This window comes from Hyperoodon ampullatus (assembly GCF_949752795.1).
Source record: "Hyperoodon ampullatus genome assembly, chromosome: 8".
NCBI classification, from domain to species: domain Eukaryota; kingdom Metazoa; phylum Chordata; class Mammalia; order Artiodactyla; family Ziphiidae; genus Hyperoodon; species Hyperoodon ampullatus.
In genome coordinates, this window is record NC_136921.1 from 65,961,531 (window position 1) to 65,979,680 (window position 18,150).

The 18,150-nt window shown below is 42.2% G+C and overlaps 1 protein-coding gene across 1 annotated transcript in view; it reads left to right on the plus strand.

Moving 5' to 3' along the window:
• Nucleotides 1-7,477: 7,477 nt before the first annotated feature.
• EPC2 (enhancer of polycomb homolog 2) overlaps nucleotides 7,478-18,150 on the plus strand; it is a gene marked incomplete at both ends in the record, with an annotated part of 106,153 nt that continues 95,480 nt past the window's right edge. Inside the window, one exon of the mRNA XM_079710644.1 lies at nucleotides 7,478-7,630. Coding sequence (XP_079566770.1) covers nucleotides 7,478-7,630 — 153 coding nt within the window. The remainder of the gene's footprint in view (nucleotides 7,631-18,150) is intronic.

Sequence of the window (18,150 nt, forward strand, 5' to 3'; positions counted from 1 at the left end):
TTGGTCTCTCTCCCAAGCCCAAGTGCTTCCTTATCTGACTTTAATTTTTTAGAAGGAGTTTTAAAATTCATCTATCTAGAATTACTATTATTATTATTTACTCAGTACAGAGGAGTTTATGAAGTGAGAAGTAAGAATTTTTCTCTACCACCACCCCTTTCCCTGCAATCTCATTTCCCTCACTAGGGGGAATATTTCGGTAGAATAGTCCAGGCTTGTCTCTGCCTAAAATAGGTTTCAAATGTTTTCTTTGGTTAAGCACTCAGGCACGTTTTAAACAGCTGGAGCTATTGCATATATGGGTTGAAACAAACTATTCAGGCCATTTCATCCCCATGAAATAGAGAAGTAGTAGGAGAAAGGACCAAGAAGGTCAGTAGAGTCTTCAAGCAGCAAACTCTGGACCAAGCTATAGCTGCCCCCAAACTTAGTGGAGGGCATCCACATGGTGGGGGAAATTGGCCTTCAAACTGATGTCCATTTCCACAGTCCCTTTGTCCATGGAGTCCCATTAAGTTATCCTAAAGTGCCAGGGTCATCTGTAGGCACGGGCCTGTGTACCAGCCCTAGAGGGGAATGACCACTGCTGCGAAGGTCTGTGGGAGTGGGTAAGTGTGGAAGATGGGGAACTTGGTACAAAAGCGTCTACACCCAAAGCTAGAAAACAAAGCTGGCAAACAACAGCTATTGCCACCAACTAGAGGACAACCATCATGTGGATGCAACGTGCAGAAGCACCCTTTCTCCACCCCACCTCCCCATGCCATCTAACCTGAGACAGCAATGCACATCTTGTTTATGCAGAGGCAAAATTACTTCTAGGCTCAGCTAGTGGATGCACCCTTAGCTCACTGCAAGAGCAGGAGGGACAGCTTTCTGTTCAGGCACTGGTCCTTGTTAATCTCCTTTCTTTCCAGAAAAGGACGTTAACTCAGTCCTCCACAGCACAGTCATTTAAGGCTGCCTTTTTTTTTTTTTTTTTTTTTTTGCGGTACGCGGGGCTCTCACTGTTGTGGCCTCTCCCGTTGTGGAGCACAGCCTCTGGACGTGCAGGCTCAGCGGTCATGGCTCACGGGCCCAGCTGCTCCGCAGCATGTGGGATCTTCCCGGACCGAGTCCCCTACATCAGCAGGCAGACTCTCAGCCACTGTGCCACCAGGGAAGGAAGCCCTAAGGCTGTCTTTAATTGGGCACTTAGAAGAGCCACACTTCAGGCAATTGCAATAGAGCCACAATTTTGAGCTCTCAGTCACAGAGTTTATCAGGACACAGCTGAGAGAAAAACACTATTCAGGGAGAATTGCTTGGAGGCTGAAGAGTCCATTCACACTCCAGAATCTGCATGGGGTGTGGCTCTTGGCCTCAGACATCCAGGTCCATTTTAACCCTTGCAGGATTGTTTATGCTGGATTGCATATGATGCCATCAGCTTATATAGAAAGTTACTATAAGAAATAGCCAGAGGATGCTCTTTTTTGTGTTTATTATAAGGATACCGTTAAGGTGTCTTTCATACCACCTAGTTGCTCTATTTACTCTTGGATATTCTGATTAGGACCAGGAATAATTGTAAATCTTCTGAGCAATCATTTTATCTAATGGACATTGTGATCTGTGAAGCTGACAAAGTTTCCTAGTTTCACACAGCTACGAAACGCCACATTACTAGGAAACTTACAGCCCAAATGTTATCCTAGCATTTTAGCTATTCTCAAAACCCACCTGAAATCCCTTCTGAAAAAAAGGTGAGGGGTGTAGGTGAGCCAGTAAATATCTAGGTAACTAGTGTATTTTATTTCAATGGTTTCTGTTTCTTTCTCTGCCAAAGTCACCATTAGTAGCTGATGAAAGACAAGCAGACCTGTTTTCTAATTTGGAGACAAAGTTGTTTTCCTTTCTGCCTCCTAACAAGTCACTCTGGAGTTCAGAGGTCTCTCAATATGCTGATACCAGGCCCTTTTCTTAGGAAACAGGCCATTTTGTTCTTGGGAACACAAAGATGAGGTCAAGAAAGTGTGGCTATTACTAAATCAATTACCAATTTTCTTTAATTCAGGATTCCAACTGCATATTCCATTCACAAATCTGTGTTTATAAACATTAGTCCTTTTTTTTTTAAAGAAGATGTTGGGGGTAGGAGTTTATTAATTAATTTATTTATTTTTGCTGTGTTGGGTCTTCGTTTCTGTGCAAGGACTTTCTCCAGTTGCGGCGAGCCGGGGCCACTCTTCATCGCGGTACGCGGGCCTCTCACTATCGCGGCCTCTCTTGTTGTGGAGCACAGGCTCCAGACGCGCAGGCTCAGTAATTGTGGCTCACGGGCCCAGTTGCTCCACAGCATGTGGGATCCTCCCAGACCAGGGCTCGAACCCGTGTCCCCTGCATTGGCAGGCAGATTCTCAACCACTGTGCCACCAGGGAAGCCCAACATTAGTCTTTTGGTGGTGGGAGAGAGAAAAAAATAGGTAAAGGAAGCCACATTTAGAATAGCAACCCAAGGCTCCTAACAATGGACTCCTCTCATCTAACACTTGGGACCCCAGAGAGCTCGATGCTCTGAGCCTGGTTTACTTGTCTGAGATGTGCCAGCACATCAGTGAAACTGAACTGCCCTCACAGGGAGAGAGAAACCACCTTCCAAGTTACTTTTCAGAGATGCTTGAGGAGAAAAGGATGCGCTGGTGGAGGAGGCCAGGGAAGGCAACTGAGAAGAATGGATGTTACGGGAGACCTAAACCAACAGGAGATGTGCAACTGCAGCCCCAAAGCCCCAGATTCTCCACTCCAACTCTCTACTGAAAATAACATGAAAGGTCCAGCCAGTTCCATGAATGTAACATGGCTTCAGCTGAATGGCAGCTGTGCTGAATTTAAAGTGTGGAATTTCCCAAGGGCAAGGTAGGTGGATTGGAAAGGAGCCTATGTTACCTCCTGTGGACTTGCTCCAACAATTATTTCTCTGTTTCAAACTCAGCACTTGATTAAAATAAGTAGGATCATAATCATCACCTCCATGGAACCTAGTGCCTCTCAGAAATCCAGAGTCCTGAAGTTAAATCTACATAGCTTACTTGCTGTTTGGACACAGATAACTGTCCTCGTCAGATTCATTAGCTCTGTCACAAGAGCTTTACTGATTTCTGGTATCTCCATCCAGAAGCTTGAGTGAGCAGCGTCAATCTGTTCCATGTGTGGGGTATTGGGTGTGTTTTCCGGTCAGGATGGGGCAACAAATGAGACAGGCTGTCGGCGTGATTCAAAATTGAGTGTTGTGCACCCACTGGAGCTATGTGTTTCCAAATCTGTTTCCTCCAATTACATGTGTCTCATTTTTCCTTGGTTAATAAAATACAAAGCTTATGGGCTGATTATTTTTGAGTCTGTCTGGACCCTTTGTGGAACTTGGGAAGTAAATCGTCAACTTATACACAAGGTGGCACCCTGTGATTCCAGCCAGGTCTGAGAGGAGCGTTGCTGCTAAGAAACAGAAGAACAGCCGTCAATTTTTATTTAGCATCTGGTTTTCCCACTGTGGGGAATATAAAGGTGGAAGTAGATGTTTGGCATATCACCTCTGAGCACAGCCTCTGTCCCCATGTCTCAAAGATTCAGAGTTGCCTCAGTAAAAGGGCACTGGAACCAGGGGGCTGATTCCAGTGATGGTAATGAATGCAGACCCCACATTCAGATTACATATGGAAAACAAGGAAGCTTTATTGGTACTGGGCTCATTCCTGGGAACATAAGGGGGAGGGGTGGGGATGTAGTTCACATACCAACCCAATTAACTTTCAATTGGGTTTTCCGAAATAAGGAGCCAATTAGAAAGAACGTGACATTTACAAAACTCTGGAGTAGTTGAATAGCAACTGTGTTTACTAGTTTTAAGGTTCCTTTCAAAAAGTAATTTGTTCATTATTTCGAAGTTGCCTGCCCTGATCGTAGTACGGGGAAGTAGAAACTGGAATATAATTTCAATTCTTACAGTTACTTGACCTTCTTTCTAATTTAGAGTACATTTAAAAGTAGTTTTATTTTGATATAGCTTTAAAACCATTTCTAATTCTTGGGTGTTTATACATTACACTTGCTTGGCCAAATGCATGTCCTTTGGAATTGGTCCAGGGAATATTTGAAGTGGACTGATTTTAGAATGACTATATTCAGTGCATTGTATGTGGAAACTAAAATAGACTATTAGGCTGCACAATCATTTGAAACAGGTTTTGATAAAGACATTTTATAACAGGCTCTACTTCAAAAGTTGAAGAATATTTTCTGTTTTTAGCACTAACAAGTGTATGGGTATTCAACAAATAGATTAGAAATAAACTTTATGAAAAATAATATTTGTATACAAATAAAAGCTACTTTCCAAATGTGAAATAGAGGCATTCTGGTTTAGGCACTGAATTTGAAGCCAAGAAAACACAGGCTGTGTCTCACTTAAAAAGTGTATTGTGTCATTTGCCTCAAAATGTTTTATTCCCAGCTCTATAATCATTGCCTACAGGGCAAGAGGAAAATGGAGATTTGGGGGAAAAAATCTGCTACATGGTCAAAGAAAAAGAACAAAACAACAACTACTACAGCAAAAACCCATTCCTGTAATTGAATTTCAGGTTTCACAAAAGTTTCTTTGAATGGCTTTAATTGGTTCTAAAATTCCTAGGCCCAAAAGGAGGAAGCTGAAGAGCCAGTTAGGCCATAAGAGCAGATATTGGCAGCAATGGCTAGGTCAGGTGACAGGCTAATAAGATATGTGAATTCCAAGTGGGAGTGGAACGGGGTCAGTATCACTGAATTTTTTCAGGGAATATCAGTCAACAACTATATAGTAGGTGCCAGCTATGCATGAGGCATAGAACTGGGGATACAGTGATTAACAGAGCAGACGTTGGTCCTACCCTCCTTGAGGCTATTGTATCTTTAGGCTCTGGGTTATGCACTCTATTAGCCATTGGTTGGAAGGTCTCAGCAGTTTGGATCAGCAAGTTTAGAATGTTGAATGGTCAATAAACTGAAGAGCTTGGATAACAGGGTGGCATTGCTGAGAAAACAAGAGTTTTGGAGTCAGGCTAGACCTGGATTTGAACCTACTTCTTCAAGTTTATTATTGTTGAAACTTGGCAAACTCTGTCTGAGCCTCAGTTTCCTTATTAGTAAAATTGTAATTTCTTCACAGGGCTATAATGAGAATTAAGTGGGATTCTATTAAAATACAATTAATTGAGATAATAGACACATAGTACCCCTAGAGTGGCTGGTATATTATAGATACTCAGTATTTTCTCTCTTGAGAGAGGGTAGCAATAAATACAGGGAACAGAAGAAAGCTATCATTTCTGAACTTGAGAAGTGCCAGATAAAAGCCCTGGATGACTCATTTCTTCAACCATTGCTTCCCCCCACTCCTCTCAGGCTTGAATCCAGGGCTGACCCCCTCCCAACAACATCTTCTTCTTCCTTGCAGAGAATTGGAACTGTTCCAGAGGGTAGCACTCGGATCAGGACATGCCCATAAGCTTGAGGAAGGTATTGCTTACAAGAAGTGAGTCACTGCACCTCCATTCTTTAGATGGAAAACACTCAAGCCCCACTAAACAATGCCTGAATTTCTTTCTGGGCCAAAGGGGTTAGACTCTGTCATACAGTCTATACCCACCATTTTGCCCTCAAAGGGGGAGGTGGAGAGAAAAGGGATGAGGACAGGGAGGAAAAAGATAGGGAAGAAGTAGATGAGGAAGTGGAGGAAGAGATGGGGCTTTGATGTCCCATAGAAATGACAGTAGGAAAAGTTTTTTTCTATTCTGGAGGTCAGCAAACCATCTACTTTTCTCTGAGCTAGGCAAAATACTTATCAATTATTAGAAAATGGAAAAATGTGTTACACTCTTCCTAGGGATTTTGTAGGAAAACTGTAATGCTTAAAGTCTAACCAAGGAACTCAGCTAAACGAGGTTGATGTCAACAATAGGTGGTACTTATTTGAGTTAACTGGATTTTCTCTCCTCTTTAGAACTTTCTCTAACCGGTTCAGGCTAAAGAAGTCTCCTTTCTCTGAACTCTCGCGGCAGTTATGGCCTGTACGACTCATTTGGTAATTAATCATGTTCTACTGCCTTGTGTTATCGCCTATATAGTTTTCTTCAAGTGATAAATTTTTTTTTTTTTTTTGCCGTCATTTATCTTTACGGCTGCCCTGTTCTTCAACTATTTAAATCTCTTGCTGTTAATCATCTGTCCAACCTTTCTGTCATCCCATCAATGTGAAAGCTGCACAGGGCAGGAACTATGTATCTCAAACTTCTTTGTGTCTTCCACAGCACCAATATTTTACACAGATCGGCCACGTTGGAAATGTGTGCTGCCTTGGTTAAATGTTATAAGCTTAATTTTTAAGAACTCTAATATTTTTGAAATCAGAAGTATCTATCATCCACTAAAGAATTCTATGAAGTTTGGGTGACAGGTTCAAGCGCACTTGTTGCATCTGGCAGCCTCAAACGTTTTTCCTCATTGCCGTTAGCATCCTCCCGGCGAAAGCGAGGATGCCTTACCTTGGAGAGCTCTTTCGGTCAGGTACTAAAGAGAGGATGCGGGGAAGAGGGCTGGGGCTGCGTAAGCGTTTTCCCGGCAGGAGAGACCCGGCAGGTCTGCGCGCCTCGGAGTGGGCAGAAGGAATGGACCTTTCGCACCTCTCAGGGATGTGCGAATTGGAGGATGCGAATTAGCCGGCGCTCGGGGAGCCTTGGAGATAAGCTCTTTATAAGTAGAGGCTCGGTGGGGCAGTTGTGGCTCCGGTTGACATTTTCCTTTCGCGCTCACAGACTTCTGCACGCCCGCGCTGCTCAGCGCGGCTGTGTTTTGCCCGGCACCGTCCTCCGGGGCACCCAGCGAGCAGGGTGTCGGGGCCGCGGAGGCAGAGGCGCACGCTCGGGGGCGCGGGTTAACTTGCGCACCTGGCACCTGCCACACGGCGAGAGCGCGGGCTGCCGAGCGGAGCGCCGCCACCGCCCCCTCACCCGGAGCGGCCCAAGGCTGAGCACGCTCCCGCGGGCCGGCCGCGCCGCGGAGAGAGTGGGTGGGCAGGCGAGGGAGGGGAAGGGAGAGGAAGGAGGGAGGGAGGGAGGGAGAGGGCGAAGCGCGTCCCCGCGGCGGGGGCGCGCTCTCGCGCGGGCTGCCGGGATCGCTCGCCGCCGCTGTGGTAATGTCCGCCATGTTGGCCATGGCGCAGGGAGCGGATCGGGCGGGCGAGCGGCGGATCTAGTGTGTGAAAGCGGCCGCGGGCGGCGGGGGGCTGTTTTCGGGCGGGGTGGGCGCCCATGCTGTGGCCGGGGGCAGTGAGGAGGAGGAGGAGGAGCGGGCCGGCCGCGCTGCACTGAGGAAGGAGGTGGAGGAGGCGGCGGGAGTCCTCCCCCCCTCCCCTCCCGCCCCGCCGCCGCCGCCCGGGCTGTTCCTGTAAGGCGGAGAGACAATGAGTAAACTCTCCTTCCGAGCGCGGGCGCTGGACGCCGCCAAACCGCTGCCTATCTACCGCGGCAAGGACATGCCTGATCTCAACGACTGCGTCTCCATCAACCGGGCCGTGCCCCAGATGCCCACCGGGATGGAGAAGGAGGAGGAATCGGTAGGGACTCGAGTGTTTATTACCCCCCCTTCCCTCCTCCCCCCTCCCCTTTGTCAGTCGGGCTTCGCCATTCACAGAGCGCTTTACGCTCGCTGGAGGGCGCCGCAGCCGCTCTAACGCATGGGACCCTACGCCGGCGGAGTAGCGTAAACCCTCTCGGCCGGCGCAGCGCCCGCCCGCGGCCGCCATGTTGTTGCGTCCCAGTGTTGTGATTAGCTCGCAGCGCCGCTTACGCTGCCGTAAGGGGGCCTTGCCGTAAGCGGCGGCCCGGAATGGCGCAGGGGATGTTCTGGCCGCACTTGGCGTACGGCCTCTGTTTACCTTTTTTTTTCTTCCCCCGGCGCGGGATGCGAGGGATCCTTTAGCTAGGGAAGATTTCCCCCCCACTTTTAGATTTAGTTTTGCATTGGGTTCTCTTTGAAATGACTTAACGGAAAGTAAAGCGTTTTCAAAACAAACATCATCTTCCTTCTAGCAAGGTAATCCTCGCTCCCCGGCCCGCGTTGGTGCAGCGGGATGGAGGTGGTGCAGCACTGCGGCGGGGGAGGGCGGGGGCCGCCACTACCAGCAGGATGTAGCGCTAGAAAGCCGCTGATCGGCTAGCTCCGCGGAGCGGAGCGAGTTCGTTCCGCCTGCCTAGCCGGGACGGCGCCCGCTCAGTGCGCGGCGTTAGAAAGGGACCGGGGATGTTCAGCTGCGAGCCGCCGGCGCTGCGCTGTCCTCGCGCCGCGTTCCGGAGAATTGTCATGTGTGTTTGGGGGTGTCTTTTAGAAGTTGAGGACCTACTGCATCGAAATTGACAGCTGCATTTTTTTTAATAACAACAGCAGTTTAGGGCAAAAATGCTTTTTCCCCCTGATGGGTTAAATTTTGGATACGGTTGAATTTCACCCGGCTTGACAATGTTTATGACTCTGGAGTGGTGTTACTTGCGTGCGAAGTTCATAGTAACTGCAACCTCAAGAATTTCTTCAATGAACCTGTGGTCCCGCCTTATTGTCAACCCCGGGTGTGCGTGGATTGGTTCTCTTGCTTCTGTGACTGTCAAAAGAAGGCCTGAGGTTTCTGTGATTGGTTTTCTCTTTTGACTATTAATATTGCAGGAAATGCTTTTATGCTTTTGATTGGCTGCTCAAGTTGTGACCTCATTATATTACCCTGTTATTATTACTTTCTGCTGTGATTGAATCACGTTTCTCGGTGTTTGTTTTTGAAAGCCTTGCACTTGCCGTAGAAAAAGTATGTCCTTAATATCAGATGAACATTCAACTTTTTAAAAAGTAAGCAAGATGAAAACCCAACATTTATGCTGAAGGTTTAGAGCTAAGTCAAATGTGAAAATTCTTTCTGTTTTTAAATAAAATTTATTTCTAGCTTAGCTCAATTTTCCATGGGAAAGATAATTCAAATAAGGAATAGTAGGGCTTCCCTGGTGGCGCAGTGGTTGAGAGTCCGTCTGCCGATGCAGGGGACACGGGTTCGTGCCCCGGTCCGGGAAGATCCCACATGCCACGGAGCGGCTGGGCCCGTGAGCCATGGCCGCTGAGCCTGTGCTCCGCAACGGGAGAGGCCACAACAGTGAGAGGCCCAAGTACCGCAAAAAAAAAAAAAAAAAAAAAAAGGAATACTATGTACAAGAATTAATTTAATTGAGCTTTAAAAAACACAACTTGGGATTCCACAAAGTTACATTTCTATTAATGTTATTTCCCGAAAAGAAAGGTGGCTAATGAGTCTTTTTTTAAAAATTATTTTATTTATTTATTTTTGGCTTATTTAATTAATTTATTTGTTGGGTCTTCGTTGCTGCACGGGGGCTTTCTGTAGTTGCCGCGAGCGGGGGCTACTCTTCGTTGCTGTGCGCGGGGCTCTCATCGCAATGGCTTCTCTTGTTGAGGAGCACGGGCTCTAGGCGCGTGGGCTTCAGTAGTTTTGGCTCGCGGGCTTAGTTGCTCCGCGGCATGTGGGATCTTCCTGGACCAGCGATCAAACCCGTGTCCCCTGCATTGGCAGGCATATTCTTATCCACTGCGCCACCAGGGAATCTCATGAGTCTTAAAGTATCAATATTGTATGTAATTAGTTGGACCCTATTATTTTGGTTTGGGAAGAACTTGAATCAAGAAACTTGTTCTAGAATGAATAGTTAACCCCTGGAAGATATATTACTTTTTGCAAACAGTGATTAGCAATGTACTTATTTATTGCTTTAGGTCCTTGGTCACATAGGTCTTGGTATTTTATCTTAATTTAGAAGAAAACTTGCAATTTAGTTCCTGTTTTAATGATGCATTAAAAATAAATGCTTAACCCCCTTACAGTTTTTTACTATAATACTAACCTTTTCAGTAAAATTTGTGATTTTCAATCTAGAGCATGGGTGCTAATTTTTATTATTTTCACTAGCCTGCTTCAACTGCCCAATTTTAGGTAAGAAGAAATCCAAATTCTGATAGAACTAGAGTTGAAACTCAGGACTTCTCTTTGTCCTGTCTTTTCTGCTTCTTTAATGTTACAAGTGAAGGTTCTTAAAATCAAAACTAAACAAACTCTGACAGTTAAGATTTATAGTCTAGGGTCTTTTGCTTTCCATAATGTCCAGTTGGGGTGTTTTTTTTCTTTTTTAGTAGTGCATTGCCTTAACCACTCGGCCACCTCGTCCCATTCGTTTTCTTTTTTAAAGTAACATATAGGTCAGAGGACTTGTGCTTTAATGAGTAACAGCCAATTCAGTTGTTCTGGTCTTATTTATAGGACCTACTAAACATAATTATTTGTTCTCTCTATATTCTGCCTTGATAAACAGTTCTAAGCAGCAATAAAATATAAATTTCATGAATGTGTCACTTGAGTTGTGTTTCAATTTAACTTCCATTATCAAAATATTCTAATTAGTTCCTTTTATAAGTATATTCTTTTTAATCACACAACTTGTTAAAAAACAACAACAAAAACCTTGGCTTATGGGTTTATAGTTGTTGCTTGGCATTTCTAAATCATCCACAGTAGGTCCTCTTCCTGCTTGGTTGGCAGAATAATTTGACTTCACTTTATGGGCTTCATGGATCCAGCGCCCCCATCTCCCTATCCCCACACCCCGGCCATAAAATGAAGGACTGTCTCTGTGTAGCTATTGGACTATTATTAGACTTTGTTTATGTAGTCATTAACTCAGTTTTGAGTTACATTTTGATAATACCTAGGTGAGGTGGTCTAGGTGTCCTTTGGCACTGGAGCACTCTGTCATTGCTGGCCATATCATTCTCTTAGTTCTTCTCTTTTGGACACGAAAGCATACTTCTTTTCTTTCCTTTCCATATTTTCATTGTATTTGCCTAAGGTCTGCCAGTTGGCATCCTCTTATAACTCAGTGTCTCTGGTGCTCCTCATGGCACTTGGTCTGGGTCAGATACTTTAGAGTTACCTAGAATCTAAACAACCAGAAAGATCAGGTGATTGGTATTCTGCTATCTCCCCAGGAGTGTTGTATAGTGATAGCTGATGATTTTAATAATATCTACCATTTTTTGAACACTTGTTGAGCTGCAGGTACTGTGCTAAGAACTTTACATATATTATTCCATTTAATCCTCTTTCAAATCAACTTTTTGAGGTATCATCTGTATAAAATAAAACAGACCCATTTAAAGCATAGGGTTTAAAGAGTTCTGACAAATGTGTACACCCGTGGAAACATCATCACAATCAAGATATAGGAACATATCAAATACCCTAAAAGTTCCCTTTTGCTTCTTTGCAAGTCTGTCCCTCCAGTAGTTCTAAGCCTTCTTTCACTACAGATTAGTTTTGGTTTTTTTTAGAATTAAATATAAATGGAATCATACATACTTTTTTATGTCTGGCTTCTTTTGCTTAGTGTGACGCATTAAAGATTCATTCCTGTTAGGTATATTAGTCTATATACTGAATGCTGAATAACATTTCAGTGAATTGATATACTATAATATATTCATCCATCCGTCTGTTGTTGGATGTTTGAGTTATTTCTAGTTTTTGGTTTTCATTTAATCTTTGTAACAGCCCTAAATTTCTCACTGCTGGTAACTGACAGGGCTAGAGCTCAAACTCTTGCCCTTTAATGTAACAAAAACCCATTCTCATAACCACGGTGCTTCGTATTGACTTCTTACAGAACTCCGAATTATCTTCTGAACTCTTATTAAGTTCATTATAGTTTCTGTGAGTAATTTTAACCTTTTATAATTATGGGAACTTTAAAAAGTGATATTGATTTTATTGGAATATTGAATTATTAAGAAGTGTAGTTTTTATCACTTAACTGTGTCTGACTTTTGCTCTAGGCCTTTCAGATTTTTTTTTGCTTAGAAGTCTGTCAACTTTGCTTCTCCGTATATTGGCATCATTATGTTTGAGTGTTTATGGTATCTTAAGTATGTAAGAAATTTGTGGTAAACTATCCTATTTTATTTTTTAGATTTTCTCCTAATAGAATGTAATCTCTGTAAGGGCAAGGATCTTTGCACGTTTTGTTCATTAATATACTCCAGTTGCCCAGAACTGTGCCTTAACACGTAACATATGCTTGATAAATGTTTGTTGAGTGTTGGATGAGCTTCTACTTCTATACCAAGAGCTATGTTTTTGTGAAACTCTAGCTCTGTGTGTATGTGTATAATTCATTAGCAGAATTTGGTAAATTATTCTTCCAGATACTCTTTTTGGTTTCTTACTTTGGAACTATGTATACTTAAATACTAAATCTTTTTATTTCCTCTTGAGTCAGAGGCCTCTTTTAATGCAGAATTTCTTACTCAGAGTATGGCTGCAGTATTGGTCTTTATCTTGCGTTAATTATTCCTCTCATAGCTGTATGTAGCTTTGCGTAAAATACCTCCTCACATTAGAGTGAGCCAAAATCTACATGAAGTATGTGATTCCGCTTGTTTTTAAAGTAAAAGACCATGATTGATTTGGATTGCCATTTCTCTGCTCATGTTAGTTGCCTGATTTTTGTCGTTATCTTAATATTTTAAGTGATATTTTGAATGATAGGGTCAGAATATATTCAGTCTTTCTACCATTTCAAAGTTATATTTGGTACTAATATATTTCATGTTTCATAATAGAAGGGTTCTAGGATATAAAATACAGTTTTGTAGATTGATATTGTAAAAACATTACACATTTATTATTTCATCAAAAGCAAATATTGGCCAGGTATCGTATAAGTGCCAGGCTTTATCCGAATAAGATATTGGAAAACTCTTTAAAGGGGTTTGAATATCAAAAGTATTGTAAAGCTGTGTGCTGAAGTGTTGTTAGGATTAAAAGAAGCATACGATACAGATCTTGGCTTCAGGGAACATAAATGAGTCATTGGGGACTTAAATGAGTCATTGGGGTCAAAAACATATCTTGAAAGTTAGCAAAAAACTACCAGGTTAAGTCAACCTGACAGACATTTAAAAGAGCATTAGAAAAAGTTAGATGTCAATATAGTTGATAGGAATAAGAGTAAACTGTTGCTGGAATGTATAGAGAAGTCTTCTTGGAAAGAAATTTAGTAATTTGGGCTTTCAGGTTTCATTTTATAGTGTATGTTGAAGCAAATACTTAAGTACAGGAATATTTAAAGCAAGTTCTATGGATGTTAAGTAGACTAAAGGAAGGTTCTTCCGTGTTATATTTTTAATCTATCTTTGTTTATTCTTTTTCCCACGCTGATAGAAACTTCAGGACGGTAACACTCTGTTATTTCTGAGCACAGTATTCTCTTAGCTCTTTCTCCTTTATTTGGACATGCAGATGGCTTCACTTCTTTTCTTCCCCTTCCTTTGTTCCCTGCTATATCTTCAGCACTAGAAACTGTTTAGAACATAGACAGCACTATGTAAATATTTGGTGAATGAATGAATAAAACTTGGGATGGAGATTAGAATTTTGAAAGAGGAGAATTATACCAGATTTTAGATAGTTTTAAATGTTAGGTCCAGGAGTTTGTAGAAAGGTGTAGAACAAAGTATTGAGGTGTAAGTATGAAGTCTGTTTCTAGTTTTGGTTCTGTCCTTAAGTGGCCATATGATCGGGGAAAGTTTGCCTACCTTCTCTGAGCCTCACGTCGATCATCACTACCATCACAGCTACCATTTATTGAGTGTATGTTAGTGAGTGTGTTGAGCATGTGCCAGGCACTTTATTAAACTCAGTAGGTGATTTAGAGCTCATTATAATGGTAGGATGTGTAGGTGCTATTATCTCTTTTCCAGAAGAAGAAACTGAAGCTTTAGAGATTAAGCAACTTGCCCAAGGTCACCCCTACCTATACCAGAACATGGGAGAGCCAGTATTTTAACTCATGCCCTGTGGGTGATTGACTCCAGTGCTCTCATCTTCACCATTGCTTCATCTGTAAAATGAGTGGGTTGAGAACTAGATGATATCTAAAGTTCATTACATCTCTTCTGTCCAATCATTTATCAGCCCATGGGCACGGAGGAGTCTTTTTGTCTCAGGGAATGATGTTATGAAAGAAACTTTGTGGAGAATGCCTTTTGTAAACATGTTCCTTTTTTAAAAAATGTAAAGGAATGGTTTATCTGTGGTCTTAAGTTTAGATTTCTTATGCATCAGTTCTTTAAAAATGAGGGCTAGGGCTTCCCTGGTGGCGCAGTGGTTGAGAATCTGCCTGCCAATGCAGGGGACACGGGTTCGAGCCCTGGTCTGGGAAGGTCCCACATGCCGTGGAGCAACTGGGCCCGTGAGCCACAATTACTGAGCCTGCGCGTCTGGAGCCTGTGCTCCGCAACAAGAGAAGCCGCGATAGTGAGAGGCCTGCGCACCGCGATGAAGAGTGGCCTCCACTTGCCACAACTAGAGAAAGCCCTCGCACAGAAACGAAGACCCAACACAGCCATAAATAAATAAATTTAAAACTCTTTAAAAAAAAATGAGGCCTAAAGATATTTGACATGTGGGACCATTAGGTTGGTTTCAAGTAACAGAAACCAAATTTGATTTCTTTAAAGTTCCTGGGGGTTGTCTCACAGACACCAAGGAAGGGTTGAACAGTCAAGGCTTGGCTAGCCAGGAACCAGGGCAGCTGTGGGCCCTTCAGCAGCAACTGACATTAATATCACTCAATTCTAGTAATTCTCGACTTTTGAGAAGTAGTATAGGGTAGTGGTTAAGTGCATGTATTCTGGAGCCAGACTCTATGGGTTTGAGTCCTCGGGAGGATTAATTTCATCTGTAAAATTTCATGGGGATTGTTGGGAAGATGAATTGTAGTGTGCTTGGAATAGTTTGTGACATGCAGCAAGCATTCAATAAATATTAGCTATTATCATCACTGTTGTATTTCTTTTAGCTTCAAACTCCAGATTCCTTGCATAGCTCTAATCCAGAGGGCAGACTTTGGGGGAAATACCAAGAAGTAAGGGATGGAGACAGTGATCAGTTCTCTGATGACGCATTCTGAAGATGGGCATTAGGATAATCTCCTAAATCTCTGTTTGTTGAGATGTGGTTATCTTATATCAGAGTTTTAAACAAGTATCAAGATCAATGTCAGACACTTCTGAAGGCAAGAATTTTATAAAGTTACACTAAGGAATCCATTGAAATAATGCCCAGTTCATCTGTCAGAAGATGACTTTCATGTGCTTGAATGTTGTGTTTAACCACATTGTATTAAAGTTTCACACTATATCATGCAAAACAAACAAACAAACAAAGAAACAAAAACAAAGCCCTCCAGATTCCTGAGATAGAGGACATTATTGATTTAGCTTGTATCAGGTGTCTATCTACTTCTAAGTCAAGGAACAGGGGAAGTTACTATACAAGTGCTGTTAAGGGCTACCCTCCTGGGAATGGGGCTTAGCTAGGGAGCTGCCCTGAGAGACCTACTACTGGTGGATATATAGCATCATTATTAGAAGTTACGAAGTTAGATTGGTTTAATCCGTGGTTTGACCCAAGGTGAATGTGTATACTTAGTTGTGTTTTTGCAAACCTCAAATTTGTAAGGTGTTCTAAGGAGATTAGAATTTTTTTTCCCCCCGGTACGCGGGCCTCTCACTGTCGTGGCCTCTCCCGTTGCGGAGCACAGGCTCCAGACTCGCAGGCTCAGCGGCCATGGCTTACGGGCCCAGCCGCTCCGCAGCATGTGGGATCCTTCCGGACCGGGGCACGAACCCGCATCCCCTGCATCAGCAGGCGGACCCTCAACCACTGCGCCACCAGGGAAGTCCGTGTATTATGTTTTTTAATGAAACTTGAATTAAGGACTATAGAAGAAGTCTCCAAAATCCTTTTAAAGAAAGCAAATGTTCCACACTTACTAATATTCAGAGCAGTAAGGGATGAAATTTTCTGTGACTTCAAATAAATTATTTAACCTTCCTGGCCTTTAGTTTCGTCATTTGTGAAATAGAATTGGACTGAGAATTGGACTGAGTGATCTTTAAAGTACCTTTGGCTCTAAAAATTACTTTCTTCTTTGAATTCACATGTCTACTTACTGGGCATATTGTACAGAATGTAAATCAGATGAAAAGAACTAATAAATGAGAGACTGAACATTAGGAAGATATTAATAGGTAAAATTTAACTCTTTAACACTATTGGAATGCTGTCTATTTGGTTTAGGGTTCTTTTTTTATGAGGATCAGTTACATTTATCCAGTATCTTGTACTGTTTTTGCCTAGAGATCAAGAGAGCAATCCACTCTGTGTGTTTTGGGTATGATCAGTTCCCTTGCTTTCATGAAATTTTCTTTCACTACTATTACTCATTGCTATAAATGTTTTGAATTTTGGTATACTTATAGCTCATAACATGAGTTTATTTTAATTTTCTAATATCTCATGTTTTTCACTTGAGGGGTGTGTGTGTATGGGTATGGATATAGCATGACAGAGTAAGTACATGTGAGAGAATAGACATTTATTTTCTCATGTAGACCAGATGCCTTAAGGATTCTTTCATGTCTTTGTTTTATTCAGCACAGGCTGGATACCTACCCAGGCACTTATGTGATAGAAAGTTTGTAATACAGACATTGACCATGATCCTGGCACTGGAATTGAGTTTGATTGTATTACTAAATATACAGCTGGGCATCTTATTTCATTTTAAGTAGAGGTGAAGTAGAGAAACAGTAATGGAAGCATAGGGGACAGCATGAGGAGGAAAGGATGATAGGTAGGAATGAGCCATGAAGCAGACCCATGTAGATAGCAGAAGGTCCATTATAATTATTTGATTTTTATCTTAAAACTGATTTTTTGCCTTGTCTACACTTAAATGGAACAGAACTTCAGATTTGCCTATTTCATTATGCAGTACTGTTCTTTGTGGGATTAATACTGGAGGAAGAGGGCAGTCACTTCCAGATTCTCCCTACCACCATTTCCTTATATCTGCTTTTAGGTTTCTTTTTTCTCGTCAGCTAGTTTTACTGTGCAGAGGAATGCAGAGTGGAAGAGTCTGCCTGTCTGTTAGCTCTCTAACTCACATCCGTATCTTTGCTTTTCGCTTTCTTACCTCCTTTTTTGTCGTGGTTGGCAGAAGAGCATGAGATTGTTGGTTGAGGAGTTGACAAGCAGCCCTAAATTGTACAGCTAATTTGATGAAGTTGTTGGAACTTTGAAATTGTGACATAGGTTTCAATTTTGGCTTCTATCACTTTCCCTCTGGGCAAGATACATTACTTTATCTCTTTAAGTCACATTTCTTCATACGTTTAATGGGAAGTATCTCAAAAGTTAATTTTAAAGATTAACTTTTTTGTAAAGACTTAAGTCAGTGCCTTATACAGATGACTGCTATTTTTTAATTATTAAAGACGATTTTCAGTTATACAGGATAATAAATGTGAAGGAATATAGAAGAGTAAAATATACAGAGTATCTTCATACATTACTCTGTGGTGTGGTTTCACGTTTTTTCTCCTGCCAGTTAAATATATTTTTACACTTTCAAAAATTAGCAAATCAGTATGTATATTTTGCTCCTTCCATCTTTGTTTCCTGGCAGAGCAGTTAACAATCAAATTGATTAAAAAAATGAAAGTCTTTAAGAATTAGCAGCCAAGAGGACTAAATCTTCAGCTAATTCTCAGAGTAATAATTGAATCCTGAATAATTGCTAGTTAAATATTGTATTTGTTTTTAGAAGTTACTATTTTTTTTAGACAGATTAGTCATGGCGGAAACTCATGGAGATTTTAGTGATGAAAATCTGTTCAGTGGGAGGTGTACACTAGAGAATGAATGATGAGAGATATTCTAATATACCAACAAACCCTGGGATGAACACCTAAGTTTGGGAACTTTGGAAAGCAGGCTACTGAAGAGGGTAATCTTGCCATTTGTTTGATCCTTGAGATGTTTCTAAACTGGGACATTTTTGACATTCAGTTCGTAGCTGGTTGAACGGACTGTCACAGGCATACCAGGATGTTTGTTACATCAGTCTTCTGCCCATTAATTCCTGGTAGCATTCCAATTGGAATAACCTCCAAATGTTCCCTCCC